Genomic DNA, 27,069 nt, shown 5'->3' with positions numbered 1-27,069 from the left:
TCACATTGTACTTTCCTCTGGAACTTTCTATCTGCCAACATTTTCAGACGGAACAAAGGATCTTGTTTCTGAATACCTCGGTTGGTAAAGAATCCACCTGCAATGCAGGAGACTCCTGTTTGATTCCTGGTTCAGGAAGATCCCCTGCTGAGTGGATAGGCTACCCACTCCAGTATTCTTGGGCTTCCCTTGCAACTCATATGGCAAAGAATCCGCGTGCAATGCAGGAGACCTGGGTTCGATCCCTGGGTTGGGAAGATCCCCTGGAGAAGGCTACCCACTCCAATATTCTGGTCTGGAGAATTCCATGGACTGTATAGTTCATGAGGTAGCAAAGAGTCGGCTTTCACTTTCACTTTGCCGAATTTTCATGTCCCTCAAATCACCTGCTTTCCCAATCTGATACTGGTTGTTAGTAGCCTAGTTCAGGTTTTTCAAAGGTCTAAAAATGTCTGAAATCTTAACGGATCAGCTTCAAGAACTCAGCTATCTGCTACTATCCAGGCAACTTCTACCACTCTAACCGAGTCTCCACTGCAATCTAACCACCAGCTATTTCATGTGGGCTCATCTCTGAAACATTATTTTGACAATTTTAAGCAATTTTCTCTTATCTGCAAGGTCCAGTTTACTGCTACCAATAAACCTTTTTGCCAGGCAAAAGGAAATAAATGTGTTTTCCAGCACCACTAAAAGTATGTCTTTGGTTGGAGTTTTATATCCCATCTTAAGTACATTAACAAACATGGGACCAGAAAGAATGCAAACTGCTCAAATAATAGATATTTACTAACAATTACTACTTTACTCTGTAATAAACTAAACGCCCTAGTGGCCTTTAGATTTACCTCAAAAGTTCTGAGTTTGGGGGTAATTTCTTCAAGCAAATGCAGATCTTTGGAAACCTTGACCTTCAGTTTGTTCCACTTTCCTTGAACATCATCAAATTCTTGCTTATATGTTTTTTCTATATCTGGAGAAACATTTTTCTCCAAAGCCTTTGTTTCTTCTGCAAGTTTATGTAAGGTAGGTTTTTGATTCACCAGGATTTCATCAAGAGCCTGGAAAACAGAGTTCAAGATTAAAAATACTCATATAATCTATCTGTGAAGATATTCAATAATAATGGTTATAAACAGTCAAAATCACTTTTTAAAGAGAATTTGATCAAAAAAGAATGGTGAAAAACTCATGCAAAAAGAATGTGCCCAGTCGCTTCAGTCATGTCCAACTCTTTGAGACCCCACGGACTGAATCTTTGTGGCCATGGGTTTCCCAGGCAAGAATACTGGAGTGACCTGTCATTCCCTCCTCCAAAGGATCTTCCAGATTGGGGGATCAAATCCACGTCTGCTGCATCTCCTGCATTGCTGGCAGATTCTTTACCACTGAAACACCAGGGAAGTCCCATGAAAAACCAATAAGTATAATCAAAAAAGTCATAGCTTTCCCTATGAGTTGTGTGTGGTTTCAAGACAATATATTGGGTTGGACAAAAGTTCACTTGGGTGTTCCTGTAATATCTTATGGAACACCTGAACAAACTTTTTGGCCAATCCAACATTCTCTGCACTAAAAACTAACAGAACAACAGGCCCAATGAGGGCCCAGTGTGCAAGGCTCGATGGGGAATCAGTTATATCTGATGAAACAGTGCAGACACATGCTCTAAGTGACCAGGGAAGCATTTTCAATCAACACAGAAAAAGAACACAATCAATATTCTTGATTTCATTAAAGATATTTTATCTAGTTGAGAATTTTAAGCTAGTCACAATAGAAGGAGAAAATATGCTTTTATTCTACTAGAGGGTTTCCCAGGTGGCACTAGTGGTAAAGAACCCACCTGCCAATGCCATAGAGCCACAGGCTCGATCTCTGAGTCGGGAAGATCCCTGGAGGAGGAAATGGCAACCAGCTCCAGTATTCTTGCCTGGAGAATCCCATGGACAGAGAAGCCTGGCGGGTTATGGTCCATGGGGTCGCAAAGAGTTGGACACAACAGAAGTGACTTCGCAAATTCTATTAAAAACATTTAATAACTATCTTGTATCTGAGATCTTAAATTATAGTAACTCAAATTACAAGAAATATAAGCAATGTTTGATCAATTTTGACCAAAATGAATACATTTTTAAAAAACATTTCAAAATATATATGTTAGAAATGAACCTAGACCACTTAGGCCTAAAACATATATTACCTTTTTTTCTTGGAGGGCCTTCTCCACCTTTGCCAGATCATTCAAGACATTCAAAGACATCTGGGCCTTACTTTCAGAGTCATTTAGCAGATCTGTCAGTGTTTTCAATGTTTCCAAATACACACGTCCAGGTCGGCTCTTCAGTTCTGTTCATGGAAAAGTACTCACTTTGAGAAACTATTGTTAGGAAATTAATATTGCTATATCTATTGTTAATCTTCATATATAATAGGTGAATTCTATTACACAAGAAGTTAAACTCCATAATTAAAATTACAAAGGGTCTCTCTTAGAGATCAAATAAATCACTCCACTGGCATTTCTTAGAGTCAGACAGTGGTGACTTCATTCCTGCGGATGTTGATGCTTGAAATATTAAGTAACCCACCATCATTTTTCTTCATTTCATCATGATGAAATGTCTCTCTGAAGACGGTACTACAATGATCCTTTTGTCTCATATAATCTCCTTTTCCCCAGTAGCTACACAAAGAATAAAAGGAGACAAAGATCCCCTCAGCCAGTTATCCTCTAAGTTCAAGTGTGTAGACAGACCACCACCCGCAGAGCGGTGGACGCTGTACAGAACACCACAGCCAGGCGCACAGGTACCCTGAGAAATAATGGCTGCCCCAGCCAGCTGGAGGGATGGGTACTTCAGCCACTGATGTCACATTTACAGACAAGCAACACTAGAGCAGAGAGGAAGCCAGCTCATATGAAGCACAAAGAGCTGAGACCAGCCAGCAGCAAAAGAAACCAGAAGTATTAGTCACAATAGCCGAAGGGTGGAAACAACCCAAACGCTCATCTATAAATGAATAGATAAGCAAAACATGAAGTCTACAGAAAACAGAATACTATTCAGCCTCCAAAAGGAAGGAAATTCTGACATACCCAACCCACAAAAAGGAACTCTGAGGATAAGTGAAATGAAGCAGTCAACAAAAAAGAAAAACTGTCTGATTCCACTTAGGAGAAGTTTCTAGAATAGTCAACCTCATGGAAACAGAGAGTAGAATGGTGGCTGCCAGGGGCTGGGGGGAGGAGGAAATGAAGAGCTGCTGCTGAACGGGTATATAGTTTCGGTTTTACAAAGTGAAAAAGTTCTGGGGCTGGGTTGCACAACAACGTGAATATATTTTACACTCCTGAACTCTACACTTTAAAATGGTTTAAATGGTAAGTTTTATGTTATGTATATGTTACCACAATCAAAAACAAAAACAAATAAACTTAGCAATTGTTTTAAAGGTAAGAATAAACATTTAAACTGCTCTTGTCAAAAATAAAAGCCTATTTCATAACAGCAAATTGAATAGGAGGTCCTCTCAAACCCTTCACAGTCTAGATTAACTGAGTTCAGTCAACAGAAGTATGGTGTTCAAATGCCTTTCCAAAAGAAAGGAAACATGACCCAATCACTCACCACGCACACATACAGAGTCTTACATGTCATTACATAACCTACAATTGCCTCAAGGAAGGGTATGGTTAAATGTGTAGCTTTTTAGCATGCCTTTCCCAAAGTATTACATAATGCAACACAATTCCTGACTTAAAAGCCAAGGAGAAAATAATATATGAGGAATGAGTTTTAAAGATCTATAGGAATTAACTTTCCCAGACCAGTCCTAATCCAAAGGTAAAAATTCTTCAAAATGTTTCCGATGTTTAAAGAGGAACACTTTCTTTGAAAAGAGGAGATGGTATTGCTAAAACTTTAACCATTTGGAGCAAACAGGAGCAAGCAATCAGTCTTTTTAGCCCTGTTAGTAATGATATCAGCTGGCCTCCTTCCGTGAAAGGGAGAAACAACACCCTAAAAAAAAAAAAAAACTCTTTAAAAATCATTATATCCCATTAACACAGTCTGAATAGCATGTGAAAGATGTCGGCATTTTCACAAGCAAGTGTGAATCCAGGAAATAGTCTGAATGTACTTTAAGAAGTGGAACAGTGGCAGGCACAGAGGAAAATACAGTGAGGCTGGTGTAAAGCAAGCAAGTGTACTGAAGGTCTAAATGCATGCTATGCTATGTCACTTCAGTCGTGTCCAACTCTTTGCGACCCCATGGACTACAGCCCACCAGGCTCCTCTGTCTATGGGATTTCCCAGGGAAGAATATTGGAGTGGGTTGCCATTTCCTTCTCCAGGTTTAAATATTGGGAGTAATTTTTAAGTTAAGTCAAACTGAGAACGCAAGATGGTGGAATCATCTAATAGAAAAACGCAAGAGAGTGGGTTTACCGTTATCGACCTGTTGGTGGCGCTCTTCTAAACCCTGTCGCACGGCTTGGTACCGGCCCACCAAGCTCTCTAAATCCTGCTGGACAAAATCTGGGGCGAAAGGCCGAGACTTCAAGGCTGAGCAGCTTGAACGCAGCATTTCAATTCTGGGGTGGAGGCTACGGAGGTTTGTCAACTCCCGCTAGGAAGAGAAAATGTGATCACACAACTCGCTGAGGATGAAAATCCTCACAGAAAGTCAATCAGAGCAGAGTTCACCGAAAGCATGTGATACAAGGCGCATCTTCTTTATTTTTTTTAAATGTATACATGTATCCCCTCCCTTGTGAGCCTCCCTCCAACTCACCCCACCCCATCCTTCTTGGTCATCACAGAGCGCCGAGCTGAGCTTCCTGTTCTAAACTCAGGTAGCTATTGTGTGCAAGTCAAGGTGCTAGTTGATCAGTTGTGTCCGACTCTTTAAGACACTATGGATGATAGCCCACCAGGTTTCTCTGTCATAGGGATTCTCCAGGCAAGAACACTGGAGTCAGTTGCCATTCCCTCGTGCAGGGGATCTTCTCGACCCAGGGACTGAACCCAGGTCTCCCGCACTGCAGGCAGATTCTTTACCAACTGAGTCACGGGGAACTAGCTATTTTACACACAGTAGGAGAAGGAAATGGCAACCCACTCCAGTATTCTTGCCTGGAGAATCCCAGGGACAGAGGAGCCTAAGTGGGCTGCCGTCTATGGGGCTGCACAGAGTCGGACACGACTGAAGCGACTTAGCAGCAGCAGCAGCAGCAGTAGCAGTGTATATATGTCAGTGCTACTCTCTCGATTGGCCCAACCCTGCCCTACCTTCCTTGTGTCTATAAGTCCATTCTCTGTGTTTCTATTCTTCAATACTACTTTTCTCAATTCCTTTTATAGCTCAGAGGTTAAAGCGTCTGCCTGAAATGCGGGAGACCTAGGTTCAATTCCTGGGTCGGGAAGATCCCTTGGAGAAGGAGATGGCAACCCACTCCAGTATTCTTGCCTGGAGAATCCCATGGGCGGAGGAGCCTGGTGGGCTACAGTCCACGGTGTCGCAAAGAGTCGGACACGACTGAGCTACTTCACTTTCACTTTCTTTCATTAAATACAGAACTGGACATAGAGCCCTTTCATGTGCTGGATGGCTGTGTCTTTACCTGATAGGCGTCCTTCAAGCTTGGCAAGGACTCCTGGGGAGATTCTGAAGAGGCAGTGTGTTTTACCCACTCTTCTTTTGTCTTTATGGTCTTTTCGAGCTCATCAAGATGCTTGAAATAAGCATTAATATCTTCCTGCAGCTGTATTTTTCTTGCCTGATCTTCCAAACGCTGTGATATATTCTTCCATTCCAATAATACCTTCTCTAAAATATTTTTTACTTCTTCGGTAGGAAGACCTTCTATGTAGACATAAAAAATAAGCAGACACTTTAGGTATTATTACAAAATTTGTTTTCAATTTACTGTAAACATTTTAACACATTGAAAATAATGAGGCAGTATCATATTTACTGATCACTCTCTTACGTTCCTTTTTACACAACAAACATTAAAATGATGCTCTCAAAAATAATTATGCTTAATTCCCTGATAAAAACAGGAGAGGGGGAGCTTATACTAGCAGTCCAGGAGTGGGGTGACCATCACAAAAAGCGTAACAGTGGAGTGTCAGCCACTGCCTTCTCTATAGGATGTGTGTTTCTGTCCTTAGCAACCTACTGCTCTACTAGTTTTTAGTCTGAGTCTGAGAAATAAAATGAAGGGTTTGGATTTGTCTGGGGCTCTGACATCAGAAGGTAGGCCCTCTGTCACCAGGAAAAAGAGAGAAAAAGGAGGAGACAGTTTGAGACTTTGGTGACCAAACCACACGTCATAGGAATTGCAAAATGAATGTCTAGAGCCCCTAGTGCTGGGAGCAACCTGGTAAGTGCAGGAATAGGAAGCCAGCAGGCAGGATTCAGCAAAAGGCATTAGCAAACCTATTGGAATGTTACACACAGACCAGGAAATCCAGTGCTGAGATTATCTACTTTAGAAACATATCAGGAAAAAAAAAAAAAAACATTATGTTTATTGTTGACATCTTATAATTTTGTTTGTCTCATATTTTTGAGAGGTAGAGAATGTACATAAAAATAAGTTTTATATAATAACAGGCTTTATCATAGTCTTTCCCTTAATATAAAATACCATCAAGTCATAAAATTACTATGAAAATTATGGGAAATCTGCAAAAGAAATGTTATCTCCTGAGGAGGGCATGCATGTTGAAAAGATGGGCTTAACATCTTTATTATTTAAGCAGGAGGGCAATAAAACTTTGTAAATATATGCCATCAAAATCCAGGGTAATGAGAGCTCTAAGGGGGAAAAAATGGCATGTAAGACAAAAGATCACTTAGGATCCAGAGATGATGCAATTTTGAAAATTTTTCTACTACACCACATCCACTGAAAATTAGAAATACAAACGTGACATTACATAATGTGTATGTATCACCCATGTCAATTGCTGAAGTAAACTGTCCATCATTACAAAGATAATACAATACCACACCTAGACAAAACATTCACACCACAGTTCAAGTTCAATTATCCCTGTTAATTCAGGTCATAAACTAAATAAATTACTAAAAAAAATAGTTTTTTTCTGACAAACTACCTGAGCAATGGAAATCTAGCCTGTGCTTCTGCCTGGCCATTTCCATTTTAAGTGAGCAAAGAAATAACATCAGCCACTTCAAATTTACATGTCAGGGTAATTTATGATAAACAAGAAAGGAAATTAAGCTGGCAAATAAAATTCCTGAGATGGAAGATTGTCACCACAAATCCAGAAAATAGGTAAGAGGTACTTATTTTAGGTTCTAGGCAAGCTGAAAAATCTTCAATTTTTTTTTTTAATTCACTGACGATATTTCACCATCCATTCACTTTGCCCTTTCAAACCGGTTCTCGAAATTTAAATCTCCCTCCTCTAAGACTGATATTATTATAGTTTGGACCAGTATCAAAGTAATAAATAAAGCGCAGTTTACATCTTAAAAAAGGAAAACCATACACTGTCTTTTAAAACAATTGTTTTGCTCCTAGAGGTCCAGAGTTACAGCTTTTCTATTTCTATAGAACATCCAACTCTTAGATGACTGATCGAAAGCCAAAATCAATATCCCATCCTCGTATTAATTTTCTAGAAGAGATAAAATATAACATATTCTGGCTACTTATTCTCACTTGACTTTAGCTTTTCAATCTATCACTATTAAAATCAGGGAAATGTTTGCAAAACATTTCATCATTATCAAATTCCATAGGCTTATGTGTGTGTTAGTCACTCAGTCATGTCTGACTCTTTGCAACCCCATGGACTATAGCACACCAGGCTCCTCTGTCCATGAAATTCTCCAGACAAGAATACTGGAGTGGGTTGCCATTTCTTTCCCCAGGGTATCTTCCCAACCCAGGGATCAAACCCGGGTCTCCCACATTGCAGACTCTTTACCATCTGAGCCACAAGGACTTTGCCAGACAAACAGGAGTCAGTTATTAAAGCTACATCATCCAAGTGCCCCACTTTCCTGTTATAGTAATTAACGATCTTTTGGAATAAAATAAGCTAAACCAAAAAAACCAGGTTTGGTGTGGCAGTTGTGAAAGTCAAACAAAACAAATTATTTCACTTTTTAAAAACATTTTTGCGCTACAAGAGATGTCACAAAATGTAATTCACACGTTAGTTAGAAAGGTCCTAACAGACTGCACTGTGCTGGAAGGTTTTGATGAAACTAGTTTGAGAAAACCAGTGATGCAATTATTTGAACATCTGTCTACTGAAGAACTTGATGTGCTTTTCTAACTGAATTGATTCATGTATCTGCATCCTTACATAGGCAGACACTGGGTAAATTTACACTCTATAAAAAAACTTCTACATTGATTATCCAAGGTCCAGGATTTATATAATGGCAACCCACTCCAATGTTCTTCCTGGAGAATCCCAGGGATGGGGGAGCCTGATGGGCCGCCGTCTCTGGGGTCGCACAGAGTCGGACACGACTGAAGCAACTTAGCAGCAGCAGCAGCAGGATTTATTTCAAATGTATTGAGGAGAAGGAAGGGCAGGGAGGATCACCCAGTTGTTCTTTCATTTCTGTTCAACATCTCTGGTTTTAAAACAGCAGTAGGATTAACAGCACTAACCACATGTTAAGAAGGAAAATGCAACACCGTAAAATTAGAATAATGGATAAAATGGAACGACAGTGGGAAATTTTTTAAATCACTTTTATTCTCTCACTATGGCAACCCACTCCAGTGTTCTTGCCTGGAGAATCCCAGGGAAGGGGGAGCCTGGTGGGCTGCCATCTATGGGGTCGCACAGAGTCGGACACAACTGCAGCGACTAAGCAGCAGCAGCAACAAAAGGCACAGACTCCCCCAAAATGAGAAAATTAAACCCATAATATATAGACTCTGTTCAGATCGATGTCCCATTTCAAAGCTTCCCATCCCATCTTAAAAAATTTTAACGACTGATGTTTTTTACAATAAACAGAATTGGGGCCCTGTAGGAATGAATGAATTTCCACTTCTACCAAAGCTAAAAAAAAAAAAAGGTAATGCAGAATATCAAAGATTCACTATAAAATTAAACAAGTATACATAAGGTCACAAAACTCACCCCTTTATAAAATATCATATATTCCCTGATATTTGTACTTGATCTTTTGCAAATAGCACTTTCACATGAACTCAGTTTTCAGAGTATATATTATAGAAAATGCCTATTCACAGCAAGATTTTATCAAGCAAAAGTGTAGTCACCTATCGAAACTTCTTCACTTTCTAGACAAGGGAGCAGAGTAACAAAAGGGTTACTTGATTTGCCCGATGACACAAAACTAGGAAAAGACAGGAGACACCAAGGTCTCCCATTCATTCCCCAATTGGGTGCGATTCTTACTTCAACATATCACCTCTCACCACCTCCCTCCCTATGTAGTCTTCATATGAGTCTCTGAACTCTAAATCTGCCATACCCACCAAATGCTGACCCAGACAAGAAGTTAATTCAGTTCACAGACTTATGAAATTACCCCTTCATAACCCAGATAAAGTCTGGTTTCCAAGCTCAAATGTTGATGTAGAAGTGAAGAATCTATGATTGTAACTAACATGAATTTAACACACAATTTATTGTAATTATTGAAGTATCTTAAAGGATATTACAGTCTCTGTCTCTAGATCCCTTCAAGTAAATACCTGAAAGAGTAATCTTCAAGTGGGGTGCCCATACCCAGGAATAAGACACTTAACAGTGGACTGTGAAAGAAATTACTATTCTACTTGGAAGGGGAAGTAGAGAGACAGGGAGGGGAAGAGAGACAAAAGGAACGAGGGAGGGAGAAGGAAAGAAAGAAATTAAGCTGTAGTAATAATTTATAAAATGGTATATTTGCATAATTAATAAATGTATATATACTGGGCACATACATGTTTTTGTGTATGTGTATGTGACCTCAGTATATATACAAAATAAATTGACGTATTTTTCAAAAGGCAGAGGGAAAAACAATCTAAAGTGTTTTAAAATGTGGTTTTCTGGGATGGAAGCAATTGATTGATCCATTACAGACACCAGGAAACTTTCTGGAGGGGTGGAAATATTCTATATATTCATAAGTGTGTGTAGGTTTGTCAAAACAACACAGTTTCATATATTTCAATATAACTTTAAAAATGTGAAAATACTAATAATGATTAAGTGGATGAGGAGTGAGTAGGAATACACGTAATTCGGGAATGGTGGACTATCATTAATTACTGAAGGGATAATTGACACAGGAGATGCACTGTACTATTCTGTCTGCTTTGTGTATATTTCCATTTTCTATAGTAAGAAGTCAAAAAATAAAAAGGTTGAAAACTACATTGTTGAAGAGTCTCATCTACTAGTATTCACAACTCGGTTTTGGGTGTCTCTGGCTTTTATCAAGGAGAACTGCAACAGACTTCCAAATCACTTATTGTTGGAATAAAGAATAGGGCTTATAAGAAAAGCCTTTCAAAGCAAGACCCAAAAAGAATCATATACAAAACTGTATGGCAGAAATATTAATCTTTACATTCTCCAGAGCCACTGGGTCTATGGGGGAAAAAAAGTTCTTTAGGTACAAATTTCAAATACAAGTAACACTTTGTCAAATTTAACTAAAATAAAACACCTGTACTAAGTCAACATAATGCACTGAAAGCTATCAAAAATCAAATAATCTCAACGAATTTACCCTAAAGTAACTTCACATCCTTAATATTGCCAAAGTAACATTTTCTTTTACTGCCTCCCTCCAATATGTAACCCCAAGGACGAGATTTTAAAATGTCCCACACGATTGGATTTTAACTCCTGCTGAGGTATGAGAGTTTTATTTGGGTTCTCTTATCCATATAAATATCCATATAAATCCTAAAGGAAATCAGTCCTGAATATTCATTGGAAGGACTGATGTTGAAGCTGAAACTCCAATACTTTGGCCACCTGATGGGAAGAGCTGACTCATTTGAAAAGACCCTGATGCTGGGAAAGATTGAAGGCGAGAGGAGAAGGGAACAACAGAGGATGAGATGGTTGAATGGCATCACTGACTCAATGGACATAAATGTGAGTAAACTCCAGGAGTTGGTGATGGACAGGGAGGCCTGGCGTGCTGCAGTCCATGGGGTCGCAAAGAGTCGGACACGACTGAGTGATTGAACTGAACTGAACTGATCCATATAAAAGAAAAACTTTGCTATTATCTATTTTATATAATCAGCTTCAGCATAAATTTTCATTTCTAAAAAGATTCTGCTGCCTAGAAATTTTTATGAAAAACCATTTTCCTAGCAAAAAGAGGGCTAGAGTGTTACAAGTAAATATTTGATTGTTAAACTGTAAATAGCATTACTTTGCCAACAAAGGTCTGTCTAGTCAAAGCAATGGTTTTTCCAGTAGTCATGTATGGATGTGAAAGTTGGACTATAAAGAAAGCTGAGCACCTAAGAATTGATGCTTTTGAACTGTGGTGTTGGAGAAGACTCTTGAGAGTCCCTTGGACTGCAAGGAGATCCAACCAGTCTATCCTAAAAAAAATCAGTCCTGAATATTCATTAGAAGGACTGATGCTGAAGCTGAAACTCCAATACTTGGGCCACCTGACCAGAAGAACTGACTCATTTGAAAAGACCCTGATGCTGGGGAAGATTGAAGGCGGGACATAGGGGACGACAGATGATGAGTTGGCTGGATGACATCACTGACTCGATGGACACGAGTTTGAGTAATCTCCAGGAGTTGGTGGTGGACAGGGAAGCCTGGCATGCCGCAGTCCATGGAGTTGCAAAGAGTCGGACATGACTGAGTGACTAAACTGAAACAGCATTCAGTGTCACCATCTAAGAAAATATTTTTTAAAAAGCAACGTTCTCACCTTTTCCCATTTGCTCCAAAAGGATTTGTCCAGTTTGGTTTAATTCATCCAGTCGGGGTTTTATTTCCATCTGTTCTTTTTCTAATCCCTGAAAATAAAGTCCCAAATAAGAATAGTTCAAACTCTCTTCTCAGTATAATGCTGATGCTTCTTGACATTTTTATATTTTATGGCCCTCTCATATTCTCTTTAGGGGTTACAGTCAAAGTTTACCTAAGAAAATACTACAAGATAAAACTATGCCATTTCAGGCTGCCCTCCAGAATGCCAGAGGTTATTAAATGTCAACGGTAAATGCAAACAAACAGTATAAAACCCTCATTTCTTTTATAAGAGAAAAAGTTGTACACTACATTTATGAGTTCCTATCAGGAGGAAATAATTAAAATTAGTATTTTAGATCCAGGATATCTAGTCACGTATATGAAGTCAGTAAAAATAAGTCTGAATCAAATGAATGTGCTATGAAGACAGAGATTACCAAACAAAAATTATTTAAGATTTAAGAAAGAAATAATGAGTCTCAATATCATTTGTTTGTTTTATATTAAGCATAGGGTATAATGCAAATTTTAACCACAAGCATAATTCACACATAATCTTTAGACACTGACAATATGTTTCAGGACCAAACTAAAGAATTTTATTCTTTATATTTAAAAAATGGCTGCTAATTTTCATATTTATGTCTGTATGGTTTGATATTCTCAATGTCCCTATATCTCAGAGACAGAAGAACACAAAATCTTCCAGAATCAGTAAGAAAGGGCTGAGCAAAATCATGGACACACACAAACACACTCAAATTTTTGTGTACACAGTCAATATTAGAAATTTCTCCAATTGATAATTATCTATTAATTAACTACTCAAATAGTGTCCAAAATAGCACAATCAAATGTTCCAGGCAAAAATAAAAACTTCCAGGTAAACCATATTATTTCAACCAGATAATCTGGAGAAGAATTCCACTTTTAAGGTCTATGCAGGTAACCACTATCAAATATTCAATAAATTTAGCTCACCTATTTTGATGCATACAAGCTTTACTGCAACTTAGCCATTTTTATAGTCAAAGATCAAGAAAGAACATGAGATTCTAAGAAACACTACTTACTTTTGTTAAACTAACTACCAATGCAAAAAAGTTACCATCAAACTGGAGAAAATTATTACCTGCCTTATACTAAACTGATGTCCTGCTACTTTTTATGGCAGTGGTAGATTGAACAAAGGATTCTCCACTCAGATATTGCATCAGTTAGAACAAATTATTCCTTCATTAAAGCAACACTAGCTGATATTTCCCAAATTTGCAAGTAAAATTAGCAATGGTTAAATTTTCTTTATTTTACATATTTCCCATCCCACTGACACTATTTATCTAAAACAACAAAATAAGCAAACTTAAAAAGGAAAAACATAAGAACTGCCAATCATGCCTTACATACACATGTCAAAGTTGCTCAGTCGTGTCCGACTCTTTGCAACCCCATGGACTATACAGTCCATGGAATTTTCTAGGCCAGAATACTGGAGTGGGTAGCCTTTCCCTTCTCCAGGGGATCTTCTCAACCCAGGGATCAAACCCAGGTCTCCCACAATGCAGGCAGATTCTTTTCCAGCTAAGCCACAAGAGAAGCCCAAGAATACAGGAGTGGGTAGCCTATCCCTTCCACAACTGTTATTTTTATCCTCTCAAATATTACAATAACAATTTCTGAAAGAAATTGTTTCTAGATCACAGGATGAAACTTATCAATATTTTATGGGATTTGTTCCATAAAGATCACTATAACTTCCAAGTTCTCTGCCAGTTTACTGCCTTTGATTAATATTCTCTACTGGTCTTTCAGAAACACATGAAATCATGGAACACGGCTCCCACACCTGGCTCTCTTGATCCCCTGTGCAGAGGCTCTGATAATGGTGCTTCCACATCCCCACTGTCCACAGTCATCATTCTCTCCTTCCATAAGCCAAGAACTTTACAGAGTGCTGAAAACACAGGCTTCCGTGGAAAATCATCCTCACTTTCTAAGCACTGGCAGCAGACATATAAACAATGATGTAAATGCAGTAAGGGTTTTCACAGAGGTATGGTCAAAGCAGTATGGAATCTGCCTATGGAGGCTAATGGAAGCTTTCTGAAGTAGAGGGCGTTTCAGCCACAAAGCACAAAGGCTTACTAAACGGCCATCTGGAGCCCAGAAAACAACACATGGAGAAGGCAAAGGACTGAGAAAAGCAGAGGAGCCAGGAGGACTGGAGCTCTAAGGAGTGAATGAGAGCTGCAGAGGCTGTGCTGAGAGGTAGAGAAGACCCCTGCCTGGGAGGCCTTGTATGCTGGGGCCCGGCAGCGTTCCCATCGTCTCCCCACAGCAGTGGGAAGTCATCAATTAACTGCAAGCACTGGAGCTGCAAAATCAGATTGATATCTTAGACTGACCATTGGTCAGAGAAGCTAAGGCTGTGAGAATTTGAGAAGGGAAGGTGAACAGTGGCAAATGCTGCAGAGAAAGGAGATCTGAGGAAAATAGAAATCTATCCTTTTGAAAGCAATAGTCAGTGGTGACCTCTAACTAAGAACAGTCACAGTGGAATGATAAAGCAAAAATCAGTCTCAGCTTCTCACGCAAACATTCAAAGTCAGGTCTAACCCCAAACCACCTCTCTAGCCTTAACTCTCTACCACTTTTATACACACATCTAGCACAAAACAAAACAAATTCTCTGTTCCAAGAATTACAGCATGATTGCCCCACTCTGAACCTCTGCTCAAGGGCACTGCCTGCCAGGTTTGCCCTTGAGCCCAGCTCCAAGCCCCTCCCTTCAGTGTCACCTCCCCCTCTGGACTTCACCAGGAGATAGCAACAGCTGTAATCCTGGCCTCCTCTCAATTCCCATAGTACCTACTACTTTCTAACTCACATCATGAACATCTATATACACATCTTATTTTTTAAACGTTGTCCAAACTCTTTTCCAACAAAGGTCCGTCTAATCAAAGCTATGGTTTTTCCAGTAGTCATGTATGGATGTGAGAATTGGACCATAAAAAAAGCTGAGTGCAGAAGAATTGATGCTTTTGAACTGTGGTGTTGGAGAAGACTCTTGAGAGTCTCTTGGACTGCAAGGAAATCAAACCAGTCAATCCTAAAGTAAATCAATCCTGAATATTCTTTGGAAGGACTGATGCTGAAGCTGAAGCTCCAATACCTTGCCTACCTGATGCAAAGAACTGACTCACTGGAAAAGATCCTGATGCTGGGAAAGACTGAAAGCAGGAGGAGAAGGGGACAACAGAGGATGAAATGGTTGGATGGCATCACTGACTCGATGAACATGAGTTTGAGCAAGCTCCAGGAGTTGGTGATGGACAGGGATGCCTGGCGTGCTGCAGTCCATGGGGTTACAAAGAGTTGGACATGACTGAGCAACTGAACTGAACTAAAACTCACTCCACTGGTGATGGAGATGGCAATACAGATCTGCTCAAAGTGCCCAAATTATTGGGCATGCAAAGATGCACAGAGACTTCATGAACACCAACGAGATAAATCACTACAACCTCCTGCTTCAATTTACATTACTACTCACGCAGTATAAAGTAGCACAGCCAAGATCCCATACATTTTATAGTATTTATTTTTTAAAATACATCTCATCTTAAAAATATATATATAGAAGAAATCTGGAGATTCAAAATTGCTTATTGTATTCAGAAGCCAAAACATCTTCAGCTTACATGCATATAATATTAGGTGTCAGATTAAGATAGATCTAATCAAGCTAAAAAAGAATAGTAACAACTGGACCATGTTAGCAAGTGTCCCTTCCTGCACATCTCAGTGGTTAAAGAAGGAAGAAAAAAGGGAATTGATGTCAGCCTGCTTGAACAGATTGAAAATGTAATAGAGAGTTCTAAAAGCTACCTTATGGTTACATTTATTTTACAGGAAGATTTTTGGATCCCATCACATCTTTATGCCAACAGCAGATCCATTCTGATGAAATATTTTATTCACTGGGATATTTTTGTTTTATCTTTTACCTTCAACTTCTTTTTCATTTCTGATGTTTCTTGCATCTTCTTATACTCTTTTATCTCTGTGGCTTGAATGGCAGTCTTTGATTTCAAGATCCAGTTCAACAGCTCAGCACTTATAGCATCAAACCTGATTTAAGATTCAGATGTTACCAACTATCATTCATTTTCTACTATTGTTTCACTTGGCTCAAGAAAGAGAGCAACCACAACACCAATACAGCATGTGGTTTTAAACACTCCTCAAAAATAAAAGCAACCCAGAAATACAGTAACCACACAAAATCACATCATACATTTACAGTTTAAAGTATGAAAACAGAAACAAAGTTGTAATGTTAATAAATAAAATTATTAAATAAAAATTTTAAACATTATACGAGCTTGTATTTTCACAAGCTTTTTGTAGATCATGAAAAACAGATATGGTGAGATACCCACAAGTAACAACAAGTACAGAGATTCCTAAACTAATACCTTCTTTAACTCAACATGTATTACTGAGCCTCGTATATGCCAGGCACTGGACTGGGCTCTTAATATAAAGGTAAACCAGAAACAATCCCAGAAATTCACAGGATGCCTCCTAATTCAACTGGGGAGGGGTGGCTTCCTGGAGAACAACAGCTTTATGCCCAGGAGTTATCCTTGCAAAGGGAAAACAAAGAAAGGGAGGAACACACCTTGAGCACTGTAAGTAGTTAAGTGCAACTGGAATAGCGAGTACTAACTAAGCAGGGAGGAACGATAGATGATGTGGCAGAGAGCCTCTCGGACCAGTAACTGGAAGGCCCTGCAGGCTAGCTGAAGGAGCTGGACCTTAACCGAAAGGCAACAGAAAGCCAGTGAGGGGCTTAAAGCATGGGACTGACATGATTATATTTACCCTTTTGGGTCCCTGAAAAGAAAGAATAGAGACAAGTCCAGAAAATAGACGGTGGTAGTCACAGGAGCCAGAACTAAGTAAGAGTGGAAAGGAAAAAAGGGAACAGACCTGGGAGGTGTTGAGAAGGTCAGTTAAAACCACAGTGATGAGGAACAAGAGGAGAAACATTCAGTGGGCGCTGGCCATATGCCAGGCCCTTTCCAAATGGTTTCTGTGCATTATTAACTCCAGGAATCCTCACAACAACCCTGTGAGTATACACTATTATTATCCCTTCTAATGATGAAGGAATTGAGCTCACAGAGGTTTTAAATAACTTCTCCAGACCACAAAGCTAACAAAGGCTAGAGCTGGGATTTAAGCTGAGCAGTCTGTGCTTGTAACCAGGACTCTGCACACAGAACTCAAAGCAACTTCTGGATATTTTTAGATGATTCTCAGGTAAGCACAGGTTGTCCTTGCTGATTCTTTTGGGAAACTTGGCTGAACGGGTTTTCAGTGAATTCTGAGTATTCGTCTTTTCACCAAGGTAAATTTGTCTTGTCATTTGAATGGGATTTTGTGACACTCTAAGTAAATAACCAAAGGTCACAGTATCAGTCAAACCACAGTACACTCCTCATGTCATCTTCACAGCAGATTTCTATTTAATCTTTCAGGAGCACAAACCAAAGATCGTGTTTTAAATGACCTTGGAGACTGAGTCCATCTCTGCCCTCAATATGAGCGAGAACAATGTGAATGCATTAGAGCCACCATGATCATCTCAGGTCATGTTAATAGATAGGAATCTAGATTATAGGAAATGACTGTTACTATGGTGTTAAAAGAAAAAAAAAAAAAAACAGCCAGTAGCAGCACAGCAGAGGAGAAGGGGAAATAAACCATTACTTCTGAAGCATGTATTATAAGCTATGCTACGCAGTTATTCAAGGTTCATACCTGTTCGGACAGCCCATTTTAAGACAAGCTAATAGTGCTTTCTACATCAGACTAAAAATAGTAAAGGATCTGAAAATCAAGTCTCACTAGGATGCTTAACAATATTTTGGACTTTAGGACAATGTAAATTAGATTATGAAACGTATCCTTAAATTCTGAAGAGGTACCATATTGAAGGGGGTGATGTGGTTGCGTATCACTCCAAAATGCAAAACTAGCACCATTAGTAGACTCAGAGGGGTTTTAAAGTTTAAAAAAAAACACAATATTTGGGCAAAATTTCTAATAATGAAATTTCACTGCTGTCTATTATAACAAACTGAATGTACTCAAGTCTCTATGTGTCTAAGAAGGAACTGAAGCCATTTCTGCATCAATCAAATCTCAGAAGACTGTGGAACTCACAACTGGTTGACCACCCAAAAGACACCTCCCTCCCCACATTTCTTCCTTGCTGCCTGAGTACCCCCAGAACACAACTACAGAGATGGAAAATGCAGGATAGTTTCAACCTCCCAGGAACCCAGGGCAGGGCAAATGTCTGAGTTTTGGCAAGTAAGACCAGAGTCAGGGAGTTAGTAATATCTTCCATAAAAGGTCCTTCTCCCTGATTAAAAAAAGAAAAAAGTTTTGTTTAGAAGACAAATAAGGAAAAACTTCCCTGCCTGCATATAAAGCAGGTTATACAAAGTTGTTACGCCAAGTGCTACAGCAGCATCTTGGGATCATGAGAAGACAGGTTTTGCCTTTTACCTTGCTAACATGCTGAGGATGGCAGAGACAGGGTGCCACAATGCTGACCCACACCATCCCATTAAAACTGCCCCACCTCCGGACTTCTTGCAACATGAGATAGTCAATGACCTCATTGTATAAGTCACTTTGGGCACAGTATTCTGTTTCCTGCAACAGAACTCACCCTATACAACATGGACATGTGTAAGATTGTATAGTTAGGCACCGTGACATTGCGATTTATAGTAAGAAACAAATATTTGGTCTTCGGCCTTGTTTCTAACACAGAGTTCCCAAACTCTTGGAATTTCCAAAGTGATAAGAGCAACAGAGGAGTCATTTGTCATGTTACTGAGATAACTTTTGAATCCCATCTAAAAAGGTAGGCTGGTTGTCCAGAGACCCAACCTTGTAATTAGAGGGTTGGAACTTTAGTCTCACCTTGCCCCCCTGACCTCAGGGGAGGGGAGAGGGGCTGGAGGTTGAATCAACCGCCAAAGATCAACGATCTAATCAATCATGACTTTGTAATGCAGCCTCCCTAAAAAGGCACAAGGATAGGGATCAGAGAGCTTCGGGTAGGTGAGCATGTGGATGTTCAGGGAGACCAAGGCACCTGGAGAGGGCATGGGAGCCCACACCCTCTCCCCATGTCCTGCCCTGTGCAGCTCCTCAGTCCGGCTCTCCCTGAATTGTATCCTTTTATAACAAACCAGTCATCTATTAAGCAAAACATTTTCCTGAGTTCTATAAGCTACTCTACGAAGCTAACTGAAGCAGAGGAGGTGGTGTTAGAAATCTCTGAATTATAGCCAGTTGGTCAGAACTATAGGTAACAACCTAGATTTGTAACTGGCATCTGAAGTCCAAGGAAGAGGTGCTGGAACCCTCTAACCTGTAGCCAGTTGGTAAGAAGCATAGGTAACCTGGCATCTGATCTGAGATGGGGCAGGAGCAGGAAAAAGCAGACCTGGAGGAATAAACCTCTAACCTGTGAAGTTAGAATTGGTACCAGAACCTATTCATGCACCCTAGTCTTTCACAGCCTGCCCAGCTTCCAAATGCACAAAATCAACTGGCCGATACACGGACAGAATATAGACACTCAGGAAATAAAAGGTCCACAGTAAGATCAACATCACAAGCATCTCCCTCATCTGCTGCCTTGGCTCCAGAAGTAAAAGTTCCACAGCTATTGTTTGCAACTCAGAGGTCCAACTCATGGTCCTAAAAGGAGATGCTGTTAGGATGCAGGAACGCAGCCTTATTACCAAAACTAAAGTCAACAGGTAAAACTGCAATCCTGCTTTGTCTAACAAAAGCTGAATTGGGGAAATCATATTATTTTTATTCAGGCAAAAATAACTGCCCATGTACCCAAGCACTGGAATTCTACTGTCAAAGGGCATGAAAACAGCAGTATTCAAGGGCTGCTCTGAGACTATCTGTTCCAGGGCCGGTGAGCATGGTCCCTGGCCCATAGGAAAGCGCTGCAGAAGATTCAACACTAGTGAAAGCTCAATGCATGCCAGATATGACTGTTCCTCTTGTAAAGATCCTGAGTTTCTTTTGAGTCAGAAAATGAAACAAATTTTACCAAAGATGGATCTTTGGTAACATGAAGAATCTGTTACTAAAACAAAGGAATTAACAAGGAAAGAAAGAAGACATGAAGACAGCAAGGGAAGGAAAAGAGAAAGATCTAAAGGAATTACTTCCCTTAATTAAGTTTCTTTTAAAGGTAAGAAGAAGGAGAGTCACAAAGAATAAGGAGATAGATCTAAAGCAAAACTGTAGGAACTGTGACAGTGGAAGAAAGAATAAACAAAGGATCGTGGACAATTATATCCACCCACAGTAAATGATGGGAAAGAAAGAACTAAGGAAACGATATGTTCTGTCCATGAAGGCTACAGGCACACAGTTCTACCAAATGAACCAAAGATAAATAAAATCCAGATGACTTAGATGCTTAACCAGTATAAAGTGGAATATTCAGAAGACTGAGAGGTAGTGAGTGGTTCAGTAGTTGAATTTCCATTACAGTAATTATGTTTAAATTTGCATATGATTAGTGATCAGTACAAAATAAGTACCGAGCACAAAATATTAATATATCATGTGCAAAATAGTTCTCACTTTTTTTTAGCTTCCAAATCCACAGGGATCTGTCTCTTCTTTGGGGGAGGAGGAGGAGGCAGCTCTTGCTTAGACCTTTTTGTAGTTACTTGTTCTCTTAGGCGAACCGTCTCTAAAAGATCCTTCTGAGGAATCTGGGACATTCCCAGCTTTGCAACAGCCTGAGTGACCTGAAATAAAAATCAACCAGGTTTAATGTTTTACAACAGCTTTATTGAAATATAATTCACAAGCCATAAAATTCTCCCTTGGAAAACATATGATCCCATGGTCATCAATACATTCAGAGTTGTTGTGCAACCATGCCCACTTTCTAATTCCAGAATAAGGCTTATCATTTCAAAAGGAAATCCCATACCCAGTAACAGTCACTCCCATCCTTCTCTCCCTCTTGCCCCTAGAAATGACTAATCTCCTTTCTGTCTCTACAGATTTGCCTATTCTGGATATGTCATGTATTAATAGAATCAGTGCATTAACCTTGTGACCAGCTACTTTTACTTAGCACAATGTTTTCAGGGGTTCATCTCTGTTGTATCATATATTGGTACATTATTTTATTATTACTTAATAATATTCCCAGGTGGCAGTGGTGGTAAGGAACTTGCCTGCCAACACAGGAAATGTAAGAGATGCAGGTTTGATCTCTGGGTCAGGAACATCCCCTGAAGTAGGAAATGGCAACCCAATCCAGTGTTCTTGCCTAAAGAATCCCACGGACAGAGGAGCCTAGAAGGCTACAGTCCACAGGGTCGCAAAGGGTGGGACATGACTGTGTGACTTGGCACACAGCACACAATAATATTCCATTGTATGAATACACCACATTTTGTCCATCCATATATCTATTGATGGATGTATGGGTTGTTTCACTTTTTGGTTGTTGTGAATTTTGCTGCTCTAAATATTCATGTACAAACCAGTGTTATTTTTGATCAAGATGCTAAAATATTTTTTTAATTTATAAAATTATTTAAGATGAAAAAATCATTTTCGAGAAGGAAATGGCAACCCACTCCAGTATTCTTACCTGGTAAATCCCATGGACAGAGGAGCCTAACAAGGTCACAACTGAGTGACTGAGCACAAAGATCATGTCTAAGTGTTACCAGTTACTAATGGTCGAATGACTGGATATCAGAAGTTTTTTAAGGTCTGTTAAAATTCACTTTAGAAAACTAAAGAAAATACATGTCAATTTTTCAATTTTACAGTTAACCAGGTATAAAAAAACAACTTTTTAGTTTAACTACTACTTTTATTACACCAACACTAAAACAAAGCTGAATGTATAATTTCTACTTAATGGCACAAAGTATTCCCAAAGCATAGGTACCTGGTTGGAGGAATCTTCTAATCTCTGAACCAAGGAATCCCACCTCTGAGTCAGCTCCTCTGAGTCCCTGTTGATCTTCTTGGATGTCTTAGGATTATCAAGTAATTGACCCACATCCTGGCCAATCTCACTCAGCTGATTCAAAGCTTGGCGCTTCATTTCCATGTCTTCCTTCAAAATCTAGTATTTCAGATATGTATTAGATCACTGAATCACTTTAAACAGGAACGTATCTTCCTGTTCCCCCGTCAGAAAATGTAAACCTCTGTATTTTAGAGTAAAATTTACCTGCTTTAATTCCCTAAAGCTAAAACATAAGACTTCTGGTTTTAGATCATTGCAGAGCAGCATTCTAGTGTTAGGGAAATGAATTCACTCACTACATTCTATCAACCATTGACATAAAACACTAAGATATCATAGGCTCACAAGAGAGGTGCTGACAGCAACATCACTTACAGCCAGTCGTCGAACACTGACGCTTAGTTCCTTTTGGTCTTTGAAGTTGCTCGTCTGGACTTTATTTAAAGATTCTTCTTTTTCAGTTAACCATGCTTTCAACAAGCACTGCGAATAATAACCAAAGTTAGAAATATATTTAGGGAATCATTTGGTAGTTCAACTCAATCAAGTTCTAAAATCTCTTATTTTTATGTTACTGGAGGCTTTATCCACATCTGGGAGAAGAAGGATTTCAAACCCCTAAGCCTGAGGCATAAAAAACTCAGAAAGATATCTTTGCTTAAGATATAACCCTTCACAGATTTGCAACTGATCAACCTAAAATTAACCCCAAACCTGGAAAATTAAACCTAATTCTCAGGGAGGCTGATGGCTCTAAAAGGCTAAATCCAACTATCCAAGTCTCCAAAAGAATCACTTTATAACTCTCCAGATGCCGAGGGAAGGTCAGAGATTTTCTTTTCTCAGTCCCTCTGTTAGGCAAAAAAGAGAGAAAAGTCAAGTTACATGGCTTGTAAACTGCAGAGCCAGATCACAGACCCACACCCCAAAGCTGATGGATTTTCCATGTATCTTGCAGGACAACCACACTAATGCTCCAGATTCAACAGCAGTTATGATTAGAAGAGGAAGCCTGAGGCTACTCCAAAGCCAATATGAAAATCTTTAAACTTCATTGGCTAACAATGCATGTCTTTTAGACATCAGATATTTAGTAAAGAGATAAATTTGAAGGAGGGATAAAAAAAATGGCTGCCTTAATATAATTTTTCTCAAAATGTAGTATTTACCACAGAAACTTTCTTCTATAGAGTTGAGGTGGACAATTCTTGGTTGTGTGTTTGGAGTCAACTCTTTCTCAAGTTTGATTTATCAGTTTATTTAACAACCATTCTCTGCCTTTATATTTCACTCAGAAAAGGACAAATATTAAGAAAATAATGTAAATATGAATTCTGTCCTCAATGTAGTAAGAGTTACCACAAAAATACCCATGGCACCAGATAGAAAGTGCAGACACCACAAAGAGACTGCTTCCAGTTTTGAAACAGTGAGGGAGGGAGAGGGAGTTCATAAATGACTTCATGGTCCCTGATGGATATGTCACTGGCAAAGTCCACTGGGATACTGGGAAAAATAAGGTGGAATCTAGGTGACATGGTCTGACCTCTTTTGGTTTTAGTCTAGCTTCACTTGCTTATAGGGGGCAGTGTACAAAGCCCTCACACCTAACAGGATGGATTAGTGTTCCCAGAGGAGAGTTACTGTGCCCAACACCTCAACTGGGCAGCCTGTGTGCACAAGTGCTGTGTGGGATGCCTCAGTCCAAGATGGCGGCGACAGGCATAGAGAGGCTGCACCTGGCACTGTGATCTGGAGCCAAAGAGCTCTGCCCCCTCCCGCCAACAGGAATCCTCTAAATCAGCCCCACCAGTGACTCACTGCCAGGGAGAGCACTGACTAGAGCGCAAGCTCACTCCTTTCCATTCTTTCATCAAAGAATAAAATTCTCCTTTGCTTCTGAACCAGACAGTTTCATTCTATGGGCTCAAATATCACTAGGCAAGAGGGCCCTCGTAGGAGCTGGACTCAAAAGAGTTGGTAACAGGTGGGGAGAACTTAAAAACAGATAGGCAAAAAGACATTTCAAGGCAGATGCCACACTTAAACAAAAACACAGAGACTAGAAAACTAGTTCGCTCTTTCAAAAAAAATGAAAACAATACAAAACCCATCAGGAATCTACCATGGACCATGCATTGAGAATACAGCACTGAAAAGAAGTAGCACTGCTCTGCATTGAGAAGAAGCACTACACTGCATGGCCACAAGGCCACGGCAGTCTTGGAATGAGCTACAAACTGGGAATTCAGGATTTGAACACTGAGTACATGAAAGGACAGAGGGAAAGTTTGGAAGGGTAGGTTAAAGTCAATCACAGAATATCCAGCTGGTCACACTTGGCTCATGCTGGAGAAATTTTGAACTAATTCTCAGAGCCCATTTCTAACTATCTTAAAGCCTCTGCAACTAAGTGAACAATAATCCCTTGAAAGACTGTTTAATTCAGACACAGTTGATTGGTCTTATTCTCTGTAACAACAAATTATCAATTAAGTACCAATGTTGGCTTCGTTTCTACATTTTAACAAGATTTCTCCTTCCATATCACTAACAGAAGGCCATTCAAAGGTCAGTTTTAAACCTAACATAATAAATGGCCAAAATCCTAGCCACTCTCTATTTTTAAATATTTGTGATTACCAAATTTTGATTCTTTCTGAATTTTAAATTATTTTAAGAAGAGTAACACAATGGTTCCCTAGCAATCAGTCTCCTACAATCATTAATGAAGTTAAATTTCAATTATTCTATGTGACTTTTTGGCCTGAAGAAAAGATAAGTAAATTTAAACCTTTGTAAAGCAAAATGTAAACATTTCAGAAATCAGAATCAGGTCTATCATGCAATTCTTAAGAGGAAAATTCTGGCCAAAGATTGAGGGCAGGTGGCAGTAGCTTACAATTTACATGGGGACAAATTTTGCAACCTGCTTTTTAAGAGTTCTCTCTGCCACCATATTTAGTAAATCACAAAACAGCATACATTTATCCCATGAAAAGAATATAGCTGCTTTTTGTGGATGGAAATAAAAGGCATTTAAAAGAATCACAGTGAACCCTGGGATGTGGGAACAGAGTATCTGTTTATTTTCTACACCACAACTCTTTGGCATTTTGAAGAAAAGTCTTGCTTATTTGTATTCTGTTTTGATGGTTGCTTTTCTGGAAGGATGGAGATGGGCAAAAGGCCACCAATCAGACTGAAAACTCTAAGTGGCAGCTTTGCACCAAAGGTTCATTTTCTATGTTAATCCTTGGTGGAAAAAAATTAGCTACGTGTTCAATCATCGGTGTTGCTAAATAATATTTTTCTTGTTAATTTCAGCAGTTATTCTGATTAAAAATCACAGGTTTAAAGTTCACAAAATACTGAGTGGATTCATTTATCATTATGTACTGAGCACAAGCCATACACTAGGCTGTATGGCTACAAGTCCAAATACATTATCCAACACAAATGCAGTAAAAATTATGTCAAGTAAATCCTAAAACTAGCATATCTAAAAACTAATCTAACTAATGAACAAGGTCAAATTGTTATTACAATAGAGCTAATTTATAATGCAATCGCTATGAAGAAACTGCATAATGGACTGAAATCTGACTTTTAACATAACAAATAATTATAAATTTTCGTTCTGAAGAAATATAAGTGATTTATTCAAATGCAATAATTAATGATGGTTACTGTTCACCATGTATTTTGCCCATTATGTATACAGCTTCATACCTGTTCTTCCAATAATTCCTGCCACAAAATGTTGATTTCCTGTAACCTATTCCAGCGTTCTTCAGTCCATCGGCACACAGCCGTCCAGCGTTCACCGAGTTTCTAGAAAAGGAAAAACCGATCCTTCATCAACAAAGCCTGAAGGGATAGTTATCACAATCCTTAAAGAAATTCTTGACATCCATTGTTCTTTATTACAGAGTAGTAATTATGAAAAATATTATGAATGTTGCTTTAAATAAAACAGATGAATTCTATAAAATTATAGATAAGACAAACTAATTTCCATAGAATTTAACTATTTCATATTACACAGTTAGAATATGGCACAACTGGAACTCTATCTTGTAACTTTTTACTTCAAACTCCAGCTCTTTTCTATTTTATTGTGGCTTTTATATGAGAATTTGACAGTTTCACATACACCTTCAAAATACAGCAAATGTATCTACTTTCAAGGCTTCCATTTTTTCAGGCTATAATTAAGACAAAATTCAGTGCGTGGCTCATTTCTTAACCATTTTTACATGCCAAGACAATCTTCATCGGTAGTACCAAAAATTACGGAAAAAAAAAACTGTTTCGATTTGTTCTGTTTATATTGCATGATACACAGAAAATTCCACCAAACAGCAACAGAATATTATAAGTATTAGCAAGACTAAATCAATAAATTTGATACATTTAAAAAATCAATCTTCATGATGACTTTCCCAACTAATTACTTTATTACCACTTTATAAATAATGATTAACAAATTCTGTTTTGTTTCTTCATTACTTACCTATAAGCAAGAATTATTTAATGCATATTATCTTATTTCATTTGTATTATCAAAATAGGCTTTGCATTGCACAAAAGTAGAGAACGTAGAGCCATAAGAGAGATCTCTCGTCTCCGCCTGAAAACTCATTGCCTATTTAAACCTCGGGGCCTCCACTCAACCACTATGAATACCCTCACTGTTAAATAGACAAGACATGAATGCCTACCTCTACGATTACTGTAAAAACTAAATACTGTTGCACCAAAATCTCAAAACCACTGCCCAGTTTTAAATGTTGCAAAAGAAAAAGAATTCCATATGATAATTTATAGTTACTAAAAATCATCAACTGAAAGTTACTGAAATCATCACCTGGCAACATTATATCAGGTAATCCAAGTTCAAATAAAATACAGCTGACCCTTGAACAATTGGGCGGGTCCACTCATACTTGGATTTTT

The 27,069-nt window shown here is 38.9% G+C and overlaps 1 protein-coding gene across 12 annotated transcripts in view; it reads right to left on the bottom strand.

Annotated features, from left to right (window-relative positions):
• The window catches only part of UTRN (utrophin), a 555,367-nt gene that overhangs the window by 381,068 nt on the left and 147,230 nt on the right, over positions 1-27,069 (bottom strand). For 11 of the 12 annotated variants that reach the window (XM_061428217.1, XM_061428218.1, XM_061428216.1 and 8 more), the window contains 10 exons: positions 25,843-25,944; positions 22,486-22,593; positions 22,027-22,206; positions 20,691-20,860; positions 15,995-16,118; positions 11,941-12,028; positions 5,630-5,871; positions 4,455-4,635; positions 2,204-2,349; positions 849-1,061 (listed from right to left, as the gene is read on the bottom strand). In XM_061428217.1, coding sequence (XP_061284201.1) covers positions 849-1,061; positions 2,204-2,349; positions 4,455-4,635; positions 5,630-5,871; positions 11,941-12,028; positions 15,995-16,118; positions 20,691-20,860; positions 22,027-22,206; positions 22,486-22,593; positions 25,843-25,944 — 1,554 coding nt within the window. Of the gene's footprint in view, positions 1-848; positions 1,062-2,203; positions 2,350-2,591; positions 3,401-4,454; positions 4,636-5,629; positions 5,872-11,940; positions 12,029-15,994; positions 16,119-20,690; positions 20,861-22,026; positions 22,207-22,485; positions 22,594-25,842; positions 25,945-27,069 lie in introns of those variants that run through there. The other variant, XM_061428226.1, reaches the window with a different exon arrangement.

The sequence above is a fragment of the Bos javanicus genome, chromosome 9 (assembly GCF_032452875.1).
Source record: "Bos javanicus breed banteng chromosome 9, ARS-OSU_banteng_1.0, whole genome shotgun sequence".
Lineage (NCBI taxonomy): Eukaryota > Metazoa > Chordata > Mammalia > Artiodactyla > Bovidae > Bos > Bos javanicus.
The sequence above is the reverse complement of the archived record's forward strand: the minus strand, read 5'-3'. Positions and strand labels throughout refer to the sequence as shown.